Source organism: Eucyclogobius newberryi, unplaced genomic scaffold (assembly GCF_026437365.1).
Source record: "Eucyclogobius newberryi isolate DKJ021-1_F unplaced genomic scaffold, fEucNew1.0.hap1 SCAF_5, whole genome shotgun sequence".
Taxonomy (NCBI): Eukaryota; Metazoa; Chordata; class Actinopteri; order Gobiiformes; family Gobiidae; genus Eucyclogobius; species Eucyclogobius newberryi.
In genome coordinates, this window is record NW_027316167.1 from 12,483,262 (window position 1) to 12,498,697 (window position 15,436).

The 15,436-nt window shown below is 40.1% G+C and overlaps 1 protein-coding gene across 1 annotated transcript in view; it reads left to right on the forward strand.

The window, feature by feature from the left end:
* The first annotated feature begins 262 nt into the window (after nt 1–262).
* The window catches only part of pde8a (phosphodiesterase 8A), a 114,132-nt gene continuing 98,958 nt past the window's right edge, over nt 263–15,436 (forward strand). Inside the window, exon 1 of the mRNA XM_072464962.1 lies at nt 263–1,283. Within this exon, the coding sequence (XP_072321063.1) occupies nt 1,128–1,283 (156 nt within the window). The 5' untranslated portion in view covers nt 263–1,127. The remainder of the gene's footprint in view (nt 1,284–15,436) is intronic.

Genomic DNA, 15,436 nt, shown 5'->3' on the forward strand with positions numbered 1-15,436 from the left:
CTCTTCTGTTTTTCTGTGTGTTCGCGCGCGCGTGTGTGTTCATGTGTGTGCGTGCGTGTGCGTGTGCGTGCGTGTGCGTGCGTGTGCGTGCGTGCGTGCGTGTGTGTGTGTGTGCAGAAACATTTAGCTCGGAGCCGTTGCATTCTCCAGAGGTGGCACCTTCGCGTACTCTCCCCGTCTGACAGCAGCAGCCGCCCCGCGCTCGGGACTCTCCTCGCCGCCGCCGCGACATGAGCCCCCGGTAACAACAAGCCGCGCTCGCGTCTGTGCCGTTCCTCTTTATATGTGGCGGATCATCCTCGTTCACCGGGCAGCAGCGACGGACGGGAAGCCTGAATGGAGACAGCGAGCCGCGCGCCTGGACCTCCCCGCGTGCCCCTCCGCCGCCGCCGATTGTGACCCGATACATGGAGAGTTTGGCCGGCCGTGCGTCGCGCCGGGGCCGCTGCTCTGTGACAGTACGCCGAGGATATTCCAGCCTGTTGATGATGGACCGCAAAGTGTCGTGAGAACCGCTTCTTTATGGCCCGTGTTGCGCGCGTGAGTGGCTAACCAGATTTCTGACGTGACGCTGAGAGAAGAAGGAGGAGAAGGAGAAGAAGGTGGAGGAGAAGGAGACATGTTTTTGGATAGCTCCCGGGTGGCGAAGGACAAATGAGACAGTGGACAGTAAAAATGGATGAAAGTGTTGCTTGAGAGCTGGCGCAGGCTGGAGGGAGGGGGGCTCCACGGCGCGCACAGGCCGCACTCTTGATCACAGTGAAGTTGAGTGAAAAATGGTCATGTGGTTTACGCAGAAGAGCTCTAACCTCATCCAGCTGAAGGAGCCGAGTGCGTGAAGGACCCCTGCTTGGACTGAAGACCCCCCGAAGCGAGGGAACAAGTACATTAACCTATATTCATGCCTTCTCCTGGAGCAGAGCAACAACTGGCGTTGCTGTGGCCTAGATGATACTTACCTTTCTGTGTTGTTTATTTATAACTGGTCAAAAATGAAGGCTTAGGGAACTAAAGTGGACCTTCACGGACTTAAGAGGACACGGAGCAGCCTCAAAAGATATTAACTTGGAACAGAACAGAACAAACAAAACAAAACAAACCATATATCATCTGAAGTGGGTTGAAGCATGGGCTGTGCTTCAAGTATTCATATCTCTGATAGGGTGGTCTACCACAGTGGAAAAGAGTCCGAGGATTCCCACTCGCCCCAGCAGACTAACACCACTCAGCATCAAGGAAATCCTGCCTCGGGATTACTGCCCCTCAAACCCCCCAGCGGCAAGGTGAGGCCCCTGCACTGCACAACAAGTGGCACGGTTTTACGCACGGTTTACGCACGGTTTACCGCACGGTTTTACGCACGGTTCACGCACCACGCTCCTGCACGTCTCTGCCACTGCTATAAGCCCCTGTAAATGTGTTCACTCACGGGCCTGCGCGCTCCCCTACGTCTACTCGAATGGGGAGTGGGTTGTTCTCTTCGTGTAGGGGCCCCCCCCAAAAAGCAGAGGAGTGTAAACTTAACTTTCTTTCTACTTTTCTACGTTCATGTTGCAGGGGAAATGTGAAAGTGAGTGGAGCAGAGCCGGCACGGACTCATACAATTCGATTTATTCGTGTTAAACAGCATCTAATATAGGTTTTAGTGGTGTTTTAGTTGTTTTGTTTGGATGAAAATGACTTGTGAGTCTGTAAGTTTAGTCATAATAAGAGACTCTTCTTCTTTTCTGCTGTGTTTCTCTGTTTTCTGAAGGGCCTAAAGCGGAGGAGTGAACTCAACTTTCTGCTTTCATACTTTCATGTTGCAGTGAAAATGTCAAATGTGCAGTTGCCCAGATTTGGGTCCAGCAGAGTAGACGTTCTTAACCGTGCACAAACGCCTTTACAGTTGGATTTATGTAAATTGCCAGGTTATTTCGAGTTAAGCTGCATAGAAAACGAGCTGTCATTGTAGTTGTTTTTAGTTGGCATAAGATTGAACCAGGAAAAACTGACCTTTTTTGTTCATTTATTTCAATAGCAGAGGAGGTTATTCTCTTTCCCAAAGGGCCCAAAGCCGAGGAGGAGTAAGCTAAACTTTCCACTTGTGCCCAGCTTTTGACTTTTAAATAAAGTAGTGAAACATTCTTAACAACGTACAATAGCCTTTTACAGTGTGATTTACTGTACATTGTCGTTTATCGTTTGTTCAAGTTAAACCGCATCTAAAATGGTCTATCTTTTAGTTGGTTTTAGACGGCGTACGACTGAAATAACTGAGAAAAACACTTGTTACAGCCGCTGTGGGATATTGTAACGTGCAGGTGGCGACAAAGTGTAGTCACAATCAAATGTAAAGATAGAATATAAGCTATTTAAGGGCATATTTTTAATTAACGGGCAAAAACATAAGACTTACAGTTTGAAATTCTTTCTTTTTATACTTTACTTTGTCACGTTACACCTATTGTTCATGCACTGTTGTAAAAGAGGCTGAAGAGCGTGTCATTCAGTCCTGAGAGAAGGGTAAACGCATCAGGTTTATCCAATATAAAACCTCACAAAGAGAGGCCTCGTAGTGACCGGTATTTGTGTGTCTACTCTGCATTTTCAAGAGTAAAATGACCCGTTCCTTCCGACCCGTTTCGTCCATTCAGACCTTACAGTGTGTTTTAAATTCTCATCGTTTCCCGGTGAGTTCCTCTCGCGCACTGGAGCACGTCTTACTTCCAAGTGCTTCGAGTTTCGTCAAAACCAAAAACGACAACGCGGCAACGGTCACAACTCTCACACAGGCAAACCCACAGTCACTTGTACAAACGAACTTCCCTTTTCTTTTCTGACGAACCCAGCATCAGACTGAGGTCAAAAGGTCACGACTGCGCCTCTAAAACGCTGTGTTATGTCTGTTCGGAACAACCGTACGTGTCAGTTTTGGCCTGATGTCCGGGTTGTTGCAGCGCTCGTGGATCTATTCGAGCTGAACACAGTCATTTATAGCCTCGCGACGCAGAGGAAGTGGTTTGGAACGGGACGGTGGCGGCGGGCGGGGCGTCGCAGAGAGCAGGCACACACTCGTATTGTTTTTTAACATTTATTTATTTGAATTGGGACAGTGCGTAGTAATCGGCGTGTCAGAAATTGTTCAAAATGTCAGAGTTGGGACAGAAGCTATACATTTTGTTTGTTATTCACTGAACATTCACACAACAGACGACTTGGCATTAAAGTTTAAACCTAACGGACGTGACAATGTTCATGAAATGGAATTTATTTGTGGTAAAAGCAGCAGTTGGAAGTTGAAAGAGCCCAGACATCTGTGGGTGCAGGACAGTTTTGAAGTTTGAGTCGCTGTTATTTATACATTTGAACAGTTTGAATGACAAAATATAGTGAAATATGACAAAAACAGTAAGATAAAAAAGTGATTTATATTTAGGTCTATTTTTTAGACGATAGATTGAAGTTACAAATACTTCATTTTGCTTCTAAACTTGTCCTGATTGTTATTTTTTTGGTTCTTAAGATTATTTTGTGACCTGAAAAATCACCATTACCGATTAACCTAATAATCTTGACATCCCCAGTTACAACTTAGACATTTTCCCTTTAGATTTACAATTTCTACATGAATTAGGATTGATATTTTGAGACGTTAAAGAGTAGACATGGTGTCAACTCATGATTGTTTTGTTTGTTTTGGGCGATATCCTGGTAAAAGGACTTTTGCGGGGTTCCTCGTGATTTGTTACACTGTAAAATATGCCACAGATTGTAGATTGAGTAGAAATAATTTTTTTTTACACAATGCACGGCTCACAACGCGATAATATTGCATTCTGCGACGTACCGTTTCATTGGTTTAACCACAAAAAAAAACTGCAAATTTGTCATGCATTTACTTTTCTCTAAACAAGTGACACAAATGAAGCTCTGTCAGAAATCTATTTGACAATAATTATGTAAAATCTACGACCAATGAATACTCATCACAATATATATGTCGCAGCAGCCCACAATGTTAATACTCAATATTTAGTCTCAACCCTAAAACGGACAGTGTTATTATGATTTAATTTCGATTTTCAGTTTAATTCCACTGACGCCGGCCACAGTAAAACAAACATCTGTGGTATAACATTTATGTCCAACTGTATTGAGATTGTGGGGGAAAAAAGTACACAAGACATTTCGAACGTCTTAATTTTGTAAATATTGTCCAGATGTAGACATTTTATGAGGCTAGTATTACAGTATTTATCGTGTGTATAAGTTTCTTTGCTTATTTGTGTGTGTTTCATTGTGTGGTTTATTGTTTGTCAAAGGCAGTGTACATTTATAATAGGGTTTACTGGCATTTTCCTGCTCGGGGGGTTATTGTGTAATGTCATTTTCTGAAGCAATTTATCGCTCTTTAAAGTGTATTATTGCGTCAGGATTATCGTTCGGCCTTGTCGTTTAAACGTCTGTCCAAGGTTGAGTATTAAAGTATCAAAAAATGAGATGCTAATGAGGCTAAAACCATCAACTACACACATTTGAACATGTATCCTTCCAACGACAAACAAAATCATAAACCTTGACCTGTTTTAGAATAATCTTGAGCTATTTTGTGATGAAAATGATGTGATGTGATGAAAAGAGTATATTCTTTAGTATTTAAATGGTGTATCGCAGTATCATAAACACAACTGTCTGGGGCTGTAAGCGTATGGTCGTTTAGTCGATTAATCGGTCGATGGTGTCTTAGTTGACCAGCACTTTTATTATTTTATTGGGATTTTTTAAGGACAAAGTAGAAGACACAAAGTGAGTTAACTGGATTTTTTAGACAAATCCATTTATTCAGTGTGTTTTTTTTGGGACTTTACTTTGAACTGAAATGTTATCGATTGAACTTCAACACTTTTATCATCGTTTGTGTGCATTTTGTGTCACAAATGTGGTGACGTCTTATACTCCATTTAAGTATTCGAGTATCTAATATTGATTGGTGGTTTTCTGAACACAACATTTCTTCTGCAGAATCTTTTCCGAGCGTTTTCATTGGCCGTGTGATTCAGAGACCACCACCTCCCGGGGCTTTAACGGAAGGTCTTTTGACAGCGAGCGGCAGATGCAAAGGCAGATGTGGCCATTTTTTTTTTTTTACTGTTTTGGCTCCTCCCAGCTGCCGTAGAAGGCTTAAATGCAGCAAAATCATGGACATTTTCACGTTACTTTTGTAATTTCAGTCGTTTAGTAGTTAATTGGAAAATGCTGTTATGCAACCAATATTACTACTACTACTGCTACTAATCTTAGGCATAATTACATGTTTTGTCAATAAAGTAAATTAACTTGACTATTAGATACAGAAAATACCTACAATTGCATGAAATGTTCAACTGTATTTCACTACTTTAAACTGGAGCTACATGGCAGGAATACACTGTGAATGAACTTGTGCCAAATCTGTATTTAATAAGTTAAAACCCTAATCCAAGTCTAAACCAGGACTAAATCAGGTCTTAATCAGAACTAAACCATAAATAAACCAAGGAATAACTGAGATCTGAAACGCTGCAAAACTAGAGCTACAAGATGGAGAAAAAAAATAAGAATAAACTGTACAAAACCTAGATGTAACGAGGCCTAAACCAGGACTAAACTTTCAATTAAATTTGACTTTGGCAGATTTTACAGATTTTTCCGACGTCACTGATGACATGAATTAAATAAAGATGAATAATCTTAATTAAATAAGATAAAGATCTGTAGTTACAAAGCAAAGCATCGAGTCAGTTTTCACAGTCATTCTAGTTAAGAGGGAACGGTTATGTAAAATTAGCCTCAGGGTGAGGCCGATATAACATCACAAGACCTTTGACTGTACGTCCTCGAAAAATAACATCGGTGTGACCAAGTCCTAGTTTAGATTTAACTAGGATTAAACTTAGTCTTAGTATAATCTTAACTAAGACGATACTAGGACTAGTGTAGTCCTGGTTTAGTCCTAGTGTAGTCCTGGTTTAGCCCTAGTGTAGTCCTGGTTTAGCCCTAGTGTAGTCCTGGTTTAGCCCTAGTGTAGCCCTAGTTTAGTCCTGGTTTAGTCCTGGTTTAGCCCTAGTGTAGTCCTGGTTTAGTCCTGGTTTAGTCCTGGTTTAGTCCTGGTTTAGTCCTGGTTTAGTCCTGGTTTAGCCCTAGTGTAGTCCTGGTTTAGCCCTAGTGTAGTCCTGGTTTAGTCCTGGTTTAGCCCTAGTGTAGTCCTGGTTTAGTCCTGGTTTAGTCCTGGTTTAGTCCTGGTTTAGTCCTGGTTTAGTCCTGGTTTAGTCCTGGTTTAGCCCTAGTGTAGTCCTGGTTTAGCCCTAGTGTAGTCCTGGTTTAGTCCTGGTTTAGTCCTGGTTTAGTCCTGGTTTAGTCCTGGTTTAGTCCTGGTTTAGCCCTAGTGTAGTCCTGGTTTAGCCCTAGTGTAGTCCTGGTTTAGCCCTGGTGTAGCCCTGGTGTAGCCCTGGTGTAGCCCTGGTTTAGCCCTAGTTTAGCCCTAGTTTAGCCCTAGTTTAGCCATAGTTTAGCCCTAATTTATGTTTAATAAAAAATTTACTATAAGTTTGTGTTGAATATGTTCGTCTATTGACTAAAAGTTTGACCTAAAAGAGCATTTTTAATATAGAATAAAAAATCGAGTATACGCCTCAATCGTGTTTGAAATTTCAGTATCGCGATAACAATATTGACACATTCAATAATGCATGAAAACAAATGCTTAGAAAGTCCAGAATGATGAGTGTTTTGAAAGTATTGGCAAAGTGCTACGACGTAAAGGCATTAACAATTCTCTCTTGACTATGTCTGCATATCCTAAATATATGAACGTTCTTATGTGAGGGTCTTGTACATGTTTGTCTTAAAGTAACAATAACCCCTGCGTACGCTCCATAATGAAAGGTCTCTCCGCGCATGAAGTAGTTGGAGTTAATATATGGTTTGTTTTCTTTTCTCCAGCGTTTGGAGTTGTTGTGAATTTAAGCGTCATTCCCCGAAGCATAATAAATCATCTTAATTTACACAGCTGGCAATACAACCTCAGTTTATTAGTATTATTACTATTATTATTCAAGAAAACCAAATCCCGTCGCAAGTGTTGAAGACGTGGGAAACGCTGGTAGAAAGTACAATATACATTCATTCAGATTTAGTCTTTACGTTTCCGAGATATATTGATTTTAGACTACATTTTATCTGTAGGTGAGAAAAATACGTTGTTGGACTAGTTCAGTAGTAACAACATCAAAGGTGAAATAATGTAATTTAATTCATACTTTTTCTCAGTATTCTTAGGGCTGTCTAGTTTTATTTGTGTATTAAATGGCACGAACTAAACCGCTGTCTCGTTTTTAATAATGACACCACATTACATTTCAGAATGAGAAATGTTTTATTGCCTTTGTCTGTCAAACTATAAGCTTGCTTCTGCATTAAGGTGCAACATACAAGTTTTGCTTTGACCTGTTCATTGTGAAAAAATGGAAATGGGCGCGATAGTGCCCCCTGCAGAGTGACATTTATACTTACGTTGAGAGATTTTATTTTATTTCTTTGCCCAAAATTCAATTTTGGCGTCCTGATCCAAAAAGCCCATCAGATTCATGCCATATTTTTTAGCATGAGAGAAAGAGCCAATGTTATCCTAATGGGCAAATCTCTGAAATGTTCAGTTATTTGCTTCACACTTTATTATGTCTCCTTGGGCGTTATTCCGATCCGGCTCAAATGGAGTGGGGCATCAAAAGTTATAAACAAATGATGATATGTCATACAGTGTCTGTGCAACGCATCTGCAAATTTGTCCCACAAATTGAAACATTTCCCAATTGCTCTATGTCCAATTTTTCCCAAATTTGAATGGGTTGTTAAACTTTCATAGTCTGGACCTGCTCATTGTGAAAAAACAAATGGCGCGATAGTGTCCCCCACAGAGTGAAAATGTTAGAAAATGTTGCACCCAATTCTACTTTGGCATCCCGATCAAAAAAGCCAATAAATCTGTGCCATATTTCCTACGACATAGCCATAGCCATAACAGAAACCTCCTATGTTATCTCAAGGGGGAAATGACAGCAATGACAGAAACCTTCCATGTCCCCGCCAAATCTCCATCTCCGTTCGCGTCTTTATCAAGTCGAAAGTGCAGAGTACAAAGCCCAACAGCCTGTTGTTGTTGTTGTTTTTTGTTATTGTTGTTGTTGTTGTTGTTGAATATTCTTTAAAAAAGTAAAAGTTATTGAATCAGAAATTGTCAGTTCAAAGATTCATTAAGAATTTTGTCGGCCAAACTCGAACCGTTTTGTGTACGTTTTTAGTATCACGCGTTTGTATAACTTTATAACTTGACCGATCATCGTGGTGTGAGAATCGTCCCATTAGAGGAGCGGGTGTGTATTTCTGTCAAGGGTATGTGTCCATCTGGAGTGCGGTGTGTAGATAAGGCTCAGTACAAGGTCCCGTGATAGAGCGCTGCATGTCTGAGTGTAACGGCTTTGAAGAGACATTGCCCCCTCCACAAAACACGGCTGTTTATCTGGCCTTCACTGTTCCTGTCTGAACCCAAACTCTCAAGGAAATCAAGTAGCACCTCTCCTCCAAACCTAAACTCGAAGCCGTAAACTCTCTCAGGGCTGACATGTTTGTGGGATAACTTCGCACGCAGCCTGGTACTGATGTAAACGCTGACATTTAAAGTGACAAGTACACGTTTGTTGGGATGGAACCAGTCGTAAATGTTTGATATAGTTTTACTTTATCAGTCAAGTGGTCAGTTTGTGTTGAGAAATTAAGAAATAAAAGTTGAAAATGACAGGAAGTAGAGGTGATTTCTAATAAAGAATCCCTCTGTCATCATTTAGTGAGATTCTATTGAAAATACAGAGACAATTCTGACAATTTAAACAATCATTTAACAAAGTAAATGTGTTATTATTCGTCAAATCATAATTATTGTGTAGTTTATGTAGATTTTGGCCCTTGTTTACAGTATGGGTTTATTGAAACTTGTCACTAGGGCTGGGTACCATAAGATTTCTTTCCATATTTTTTTCCAACTTAAACGATGCCTGCTTTTCAATACACAGCTCTTTTTTCACTGCCTGCATTTTTAGGGTGTAAATTAATGGCCAAAATTGTGCACAAATATATTTTAAAACATGTAAGGATATCATGATTATTAGGTTAATCGATTCTACAACAGATTACAATTTTCTTTTTTTTTTCTTTCCAAGTTTTTAATTATTCAGACACACAAAACACAACAGCTGGGGGCACAACTTAAGAGCAAAAGAAAGCAATAATAAAACAGAAATAATATTAATGGCACCATATGGTTAAACATAAATAAAGTTGCGTCATACCAAGTCCACATAAACATCCCACCTCGCCCAAAGTTGTTCAAATGTGTCCGTTTCAGGTCAAGTCTGAAAGTCATTTTCTCCATATGTCTAATGTCTGTTATAATGTCAGTCCAGTCCTTGATCGTCAGGGGGTTTGTATCATCCATTTCCTTGTGATGGCCCTTTTTCCTGCTGCCAAAATGATATTCCAAAGATATTAGCGTATTGTGTCCATGGCAGGAGTTCTGAGGCCCAAGTACATAGTTCTGAAATCTGATGTGACGTAAAGTCAAATACAGTCTGTATCTCCAACAGTCAGCATTTCCTTGTGAGTAATGGGCACTTTGACATGGTGTTATGAAAAAACGCGATTTTTCCAAGACAATTCCCTCCAGATGTGTGATTTTGTGGTTCTCCACAGAACAACACAAAACAACTTCCCACTCCTCGTCCGTCAGAACAATATGACATTCTCTTTTCCATCTGTTTTTGTTATATTCAATAGAGAAGTAGTCGTCCAGGTTAATAATGCATTGATATAGTTTAGATATTATTCCCCTCGTAAGTTCCGATTGATGAGCCTTAATAATAATAATTTCAATCAGAGGGTTATAATGGTCATTACTTTGTTTAATTTTTTGGTTAATCTGGTAAAAGACTTCTATACCTTTTTATAATCCACACTTTGAATCTCAGCTCAGATCTATTTGGTAGAAAACCTTGGTCTTTGTTCACTTTGTATGTATTGATTAGCTCCTTCCATGTTGTAAGGGCAGTTCTCACCAGTGGATTCTTAACTTCTTCTAAATGACTCAACTGTTTGTCATGTGCCAGTGCGGCCTGTACAGGAACAACCGGCACAACATTAATCTCAATATTTTTCCATTGAGCTTCATATTCTGGGTCACACCAGTATAGCAACGCTCTGATTTGAGCTGAAATAAAGTCACTTTTAAGACAAAACAAACTCCGGCCTCCTTTTTCTTTTGATAATTGTAGTTTTAAATACGAGGTTTCTTGTCTTGACACACAAATCCTGAGATTGCTCTATTCCACTCATCAAACAGCTGGCAGGGGAGGGTAATCGGGAGAGTCTGAAATAGACAGAGAAATCTGGGCAAAACATTCAATTTTATAGTTTCAGTCCCTTGACTTAGACTTAGGTATTAGTGGAGAAAAGAGGAGTATAGTTTTTCTCTAAAATTGTTGATAGTTCTTTATGGAGGACCACTCTTAAGTATTTGAGGGATTCCGTTTGACATTTAAATGGGTAAGTCTTTCAAAGGGGCAGAGGGTTTTTTTGTACTTTCAATTTGTATCCAGACTTTGGACCAATATCGTTGAGGAAATGAATCAGATTAGATATGGAAATTCTGGCTTGATCAGATATAGTAGGAAATCATCTGCGTAGCAGGTAATGTTATGCTCTGTCCCGTCAATTGAAACGCCATAAATTGTTTCAGATTGTCTAATATATTGAGCCAATAGTTCCAAGTACTGGTACAAGGCAAACAATAGAGGGGACCAAGCCCAATCCTGCCTCACCCCTCTTTCCAAGGTCAGTGAGTTTGTCAAGTGACCGCACATTTTGATTGATATTGGACCATCCTTAGAGGGCCCCAATATTTTTTCTTATTAAATCCTCTATTTTAAATTTGGTTCGCACTTTAAATAGATGGGGCCAGCTAACAGTGACAAAAGCTTTCTCAGCATCCAGACTTATTATTACGGCTTTGTTTTGTTGTTTCTGTATATGGTTAATTATGTGTAAAGATCGTTTTATGTTATGTTGTGGTTGGCGTTTGTTAATAAATCCTCTCAGATCATTGTGAACTAAACAAGAGAGATATTTATTCCAGAGAATGTAATTTTCAGCTCAAAATTATAGTAATGGTAATACACTGGACATCTCCAGGTTAACTTTTGAAGGTACATCATTTATATAAACTATTACCCACATAATTGTGACTATTATTATTTTGTCAAGACAGTTTGAACCAATACATTGAAATTGGTTATGCTTAAGTAAAATGGGAATACATATGCTTTAATGGGAATATTTGAGTACATTTAACCCTTTTGCCAATGCATTTTAAATAACTGTATTCATCTCTTGTGCGTGTGTAATCATGCTTTAAAGTAAGGCTCAGTGTGTTTATCTTGTGGCAGCAGGCAGCCATTATCAGTCACACTTACGTCTTCAATATGCGTAACATGTCGTGACATATTTACCAAAGTTGGATGTGTTTTATTAATTCGTTATATTTTGGTAAATGTAGCATACAGTATTAGTCTTTCTCAACCTGTGACACCTCTGCAGTTTGAGTATTTGTTTTATTTTGAGACACATTATATTAACGTTTTTGGGTTAGTCAATATTCAGAACTATTATCCATGGTTTAGTCTAATTTTGGACCTGGTTTAGACAATTTTTAGACCTAGATACACGTTTGGATTTGGTATTGGTTTAGCAGTTCATATATTTCAGGCCTAAACTTAAAGGCACTGTTCCAGATTTTTACTGACTTGAAAAACAGAAGTATTTAATCTCACTTATCTAACACCTTCCCAACATCCTAAATATTCATCATAATGAATTTATAAACCCTTTGGTGAGTCTCAGCTGTCCTGGGTAAAGCTAACAAACATTAGCATGCTAACTTCCTGCTTCTCTGAGAATAAAACGCTTTCAATTCGATACAGCACTGTGGACTCATTTTCACCCAAATAGATGCTTTTGCAATATATGTGCACTGGGCCAAAACAAATTTGACTTTAGCTCATTTATGGAATATTTTGCATGTAATAGTTTCAAAACATGCTTCAGAACCCTGAAAATCAGGTGAGAACAGATCAGGCATGATATCAAATTTCAGTGTAAAGATTGTTGTGAGAAAAAACTTTACATGTCTAAACTACAAAAATTGACTATTTTGGAGTTTATATTGAACTGAAATTACTCATTGTTGCTGCCTACAATTCTTAGGATTATAAATGTTTAGTACTTATGATAATAGTGTGACCTGAAAAATTAAAAGCATTGATTAAAATACACTTGACATCCCGACCCGCGACCAAAATCCCAAATTTAGTCCTGGTTAAGTCCTAGTTTAGTTCTGGTTCAGTGCTGAATTGGAAGAGCAGTGTTTTTAGGCCCGAGCCCCAGCAGGGCGGAGGGCCTATTGCTCCCGCAACGCTGCCGAAGGCAGCGTTGCAACTGTCTTACCAAACATGCGGGCGCAGCCCGCATGTTTGGTGCCCCGTTGCCCCTGGCAAGTACAGTGAACTAGCCCATGCCGAAGGCATGGATCATGCATACTTACTCCTGCTATGACAGAAATAGTCAACAATTAGTGAATGGGCATAGCCCATTCACTAATTGTTGACAACAGCAGCGCGAAGCGCTGAATTCCTTCAAAAACCCTCCTGGCATCGTCCCGTATGCGAGAATCCATGCCGAAGGCATGGGCCATGCTTGTATCTGCTCAAATCAATGGAAGTCTATGGGGAGTGGGCGGGGCATCCCGACGGAATAGGGAGTGACGAGCGCGTAAGCGCTCGTAATGATGATTCCACCCCATGGCGGCATCGGGAAGGCTTAGAGCTTTCAAACGATGTATAATTTGTTGTTATAGTGGAAACGGCTATATTGTTTTTGCTAAAAATATTATTATTATTTTTATTATTATTTTTCTTGTTCTTCTTCAGCGCTTTGATCTCTAATTTGACCCCCTGAACATGCTCAAAAACTCACCAAACTTTGCCCAAAATTCAGAATCGGCGAAAAATTTTATTTTTTCTGGGCCATTTTTTTTTTCGTTAAAAAATGGCGCGACAGCGCCACGACAAAAGTCAAAATACATTGCGCCTATGGGAGACGCCCCGAGGTCAACTTTGGCGTAAAGCTACGAAATTCGGGACACGCATTCCTCTTGTGAGGACGAACAAAAAAAATCATTGTGGCCACGCCCCCAGACTTACCCTATGGCCGCCATCTTCCTTTGAAAATGAAAATACGCTGTGTTAGTCATTTTGTTCACGTCAAACTTTGACGAACTCCTCCTAGGGCGTTTTGCCCACCGACTTCAAAATCGGCGTACGTCCTCTGGACAAGTGGGGCATCTAAAGTTATTCAATTTTTTGAGATACCTTTCACGGTCTGTGTGCGGCGCAGCCGCAAAGTTGGACAACTTATTTTGGAATATTGCAGATCTAAAAATTGCTCCCATTTGATCAAAACCAGTCCGATTAGGACCAAATTTTAATCAGTTGTTAAACTTTCTAGTTTGGACCAGTTTAGGCTGACAAAATTGAAATGGCCGCGATAGCGCCCCCTACAGAGTGACCTTTAAATTAACATTGAAGGTCAAAAATTAGTTTTACCAAAATGTTCTAAACTTTACCCAAAATTCTATTTTGCCGTCCCGATCACAAAAGCCAATCACAAAAATGCCTAAATTTTTACGGCGTAGTCGTAGCGATGACAGAAACCTCCCATGTTATCCCTATGGGAAAACCGCAAAATCTCTCAAATTACCACATTTTTATGTTTTACACTTCAACGAACTCCTCCTAGTGCGTTTTGCCCACCAACCTCATCCAAATTTTAAGGATAACTTTTACGGTCTCTGTGCGACGGAGCCGCAAACGTTTCCCAGAATTCTGACTATTTGGCCTTCAGAGTGGCCTATAAACAATAGAGTTTTTCCAAATGACATGACATTTTGCACTAAATTCTAATTTGCCATCCTGATCATACAAGTATGAGAGCCAAAGTCATATTTTGTACGGCGTAACCGTAGCGTTGACAGAAACATCCCATGTTATCCTTATGGGAAAATCGTAGAATCGCTCAAATCACCACATTTTTACACTTCACACTTTAACAAACTCCTCCTAGGGCGATTGTCCGATCAAGCTCATATTTGGGGAAAATCATCTACACAAGCGGGCCATCAAAAGGTATCCATATTTTGATTCTAAGTGCTACGGTCTCTGTGTGGCGGACCCGCAAATATATGTCAGAAATGGGAAAACAGCGAAATCTCTAAAATGACCACATTTTCATGCTTCACACTTTCACCAACTCCTCCTAGGCCGATTGCCCGATCAAGCTCATATTTGGGGAAATCATCTACACAAATGGGGCATCAAAAGTTATCAATATTTTGATTTTAAGTGCTACGGTCTCTGTGCCGTGGAGCTGCAAATATACTGTCACAAATGGGAAAAACGCCAAATCCTTGAAATGTTCACATTTACGCTTCACACTTTAACAAACTCCTCCTAGTGCGTTTGGCTCACCAATCTCAAAATCGGTGTACCTCCTCTAGACAAGTGGGGCATCTAAAGTTATTCAAATTTTATGGATAACATTTACGGTCTCTGTGCAGCTGAGCCGCAAACTTTTCGCAGAATTTGGACTATTTGGCCTTCAGAGTGGCCTATAAACAAGAGTTTTTCCAAATGACATGACATTTTGCACACAATTCTCATTTGCCATCCCCAAAATAAAAGTATGGGAGCCAAAGTCATATTTGGTAAAGCGTAGCCGTAGCGATGACAGAAACATCCCATGTTATCCCTATGGGGAAACCGCAAAATCTCTCAAATGACCACATTTTTACACTTCACACTTTAACAAACTCCTCCTAGGGCGATTACCCGATCAAGTTCATATTTGGAGAATATCATCTACACAAGCGGGGCATCAAAAGTTATTCATAGTTTGATTCTAAGTGCTACGGTCTCTGTGCGGTAGAGCCGCAAATATATGTCACAAATGGGAAAAACGCCAAATCCTTGAAATGTTCACATTTACGCTTCACACTTTAATGAACTCCTTTGTGGGCAATAGCTCGATCAAGTTCATATTTGGGGAAAATAATCTACACAAGCGGAGCATCAAAAGTTATCCATATTTTTATTCCAAGTGTCACGGTCTCTGTGCGCTGGAGCTGCACATTTGACCAACATTTGTGTTCATTTGCACTGGTTAAGCACAGCATTGTACATGTCCAATGTGTCGCTGTCTTAGTTCTTAGACAATTACGTTAGCGCCAACTCTGTAAAATGCAGAGAGCAGAGTCGGA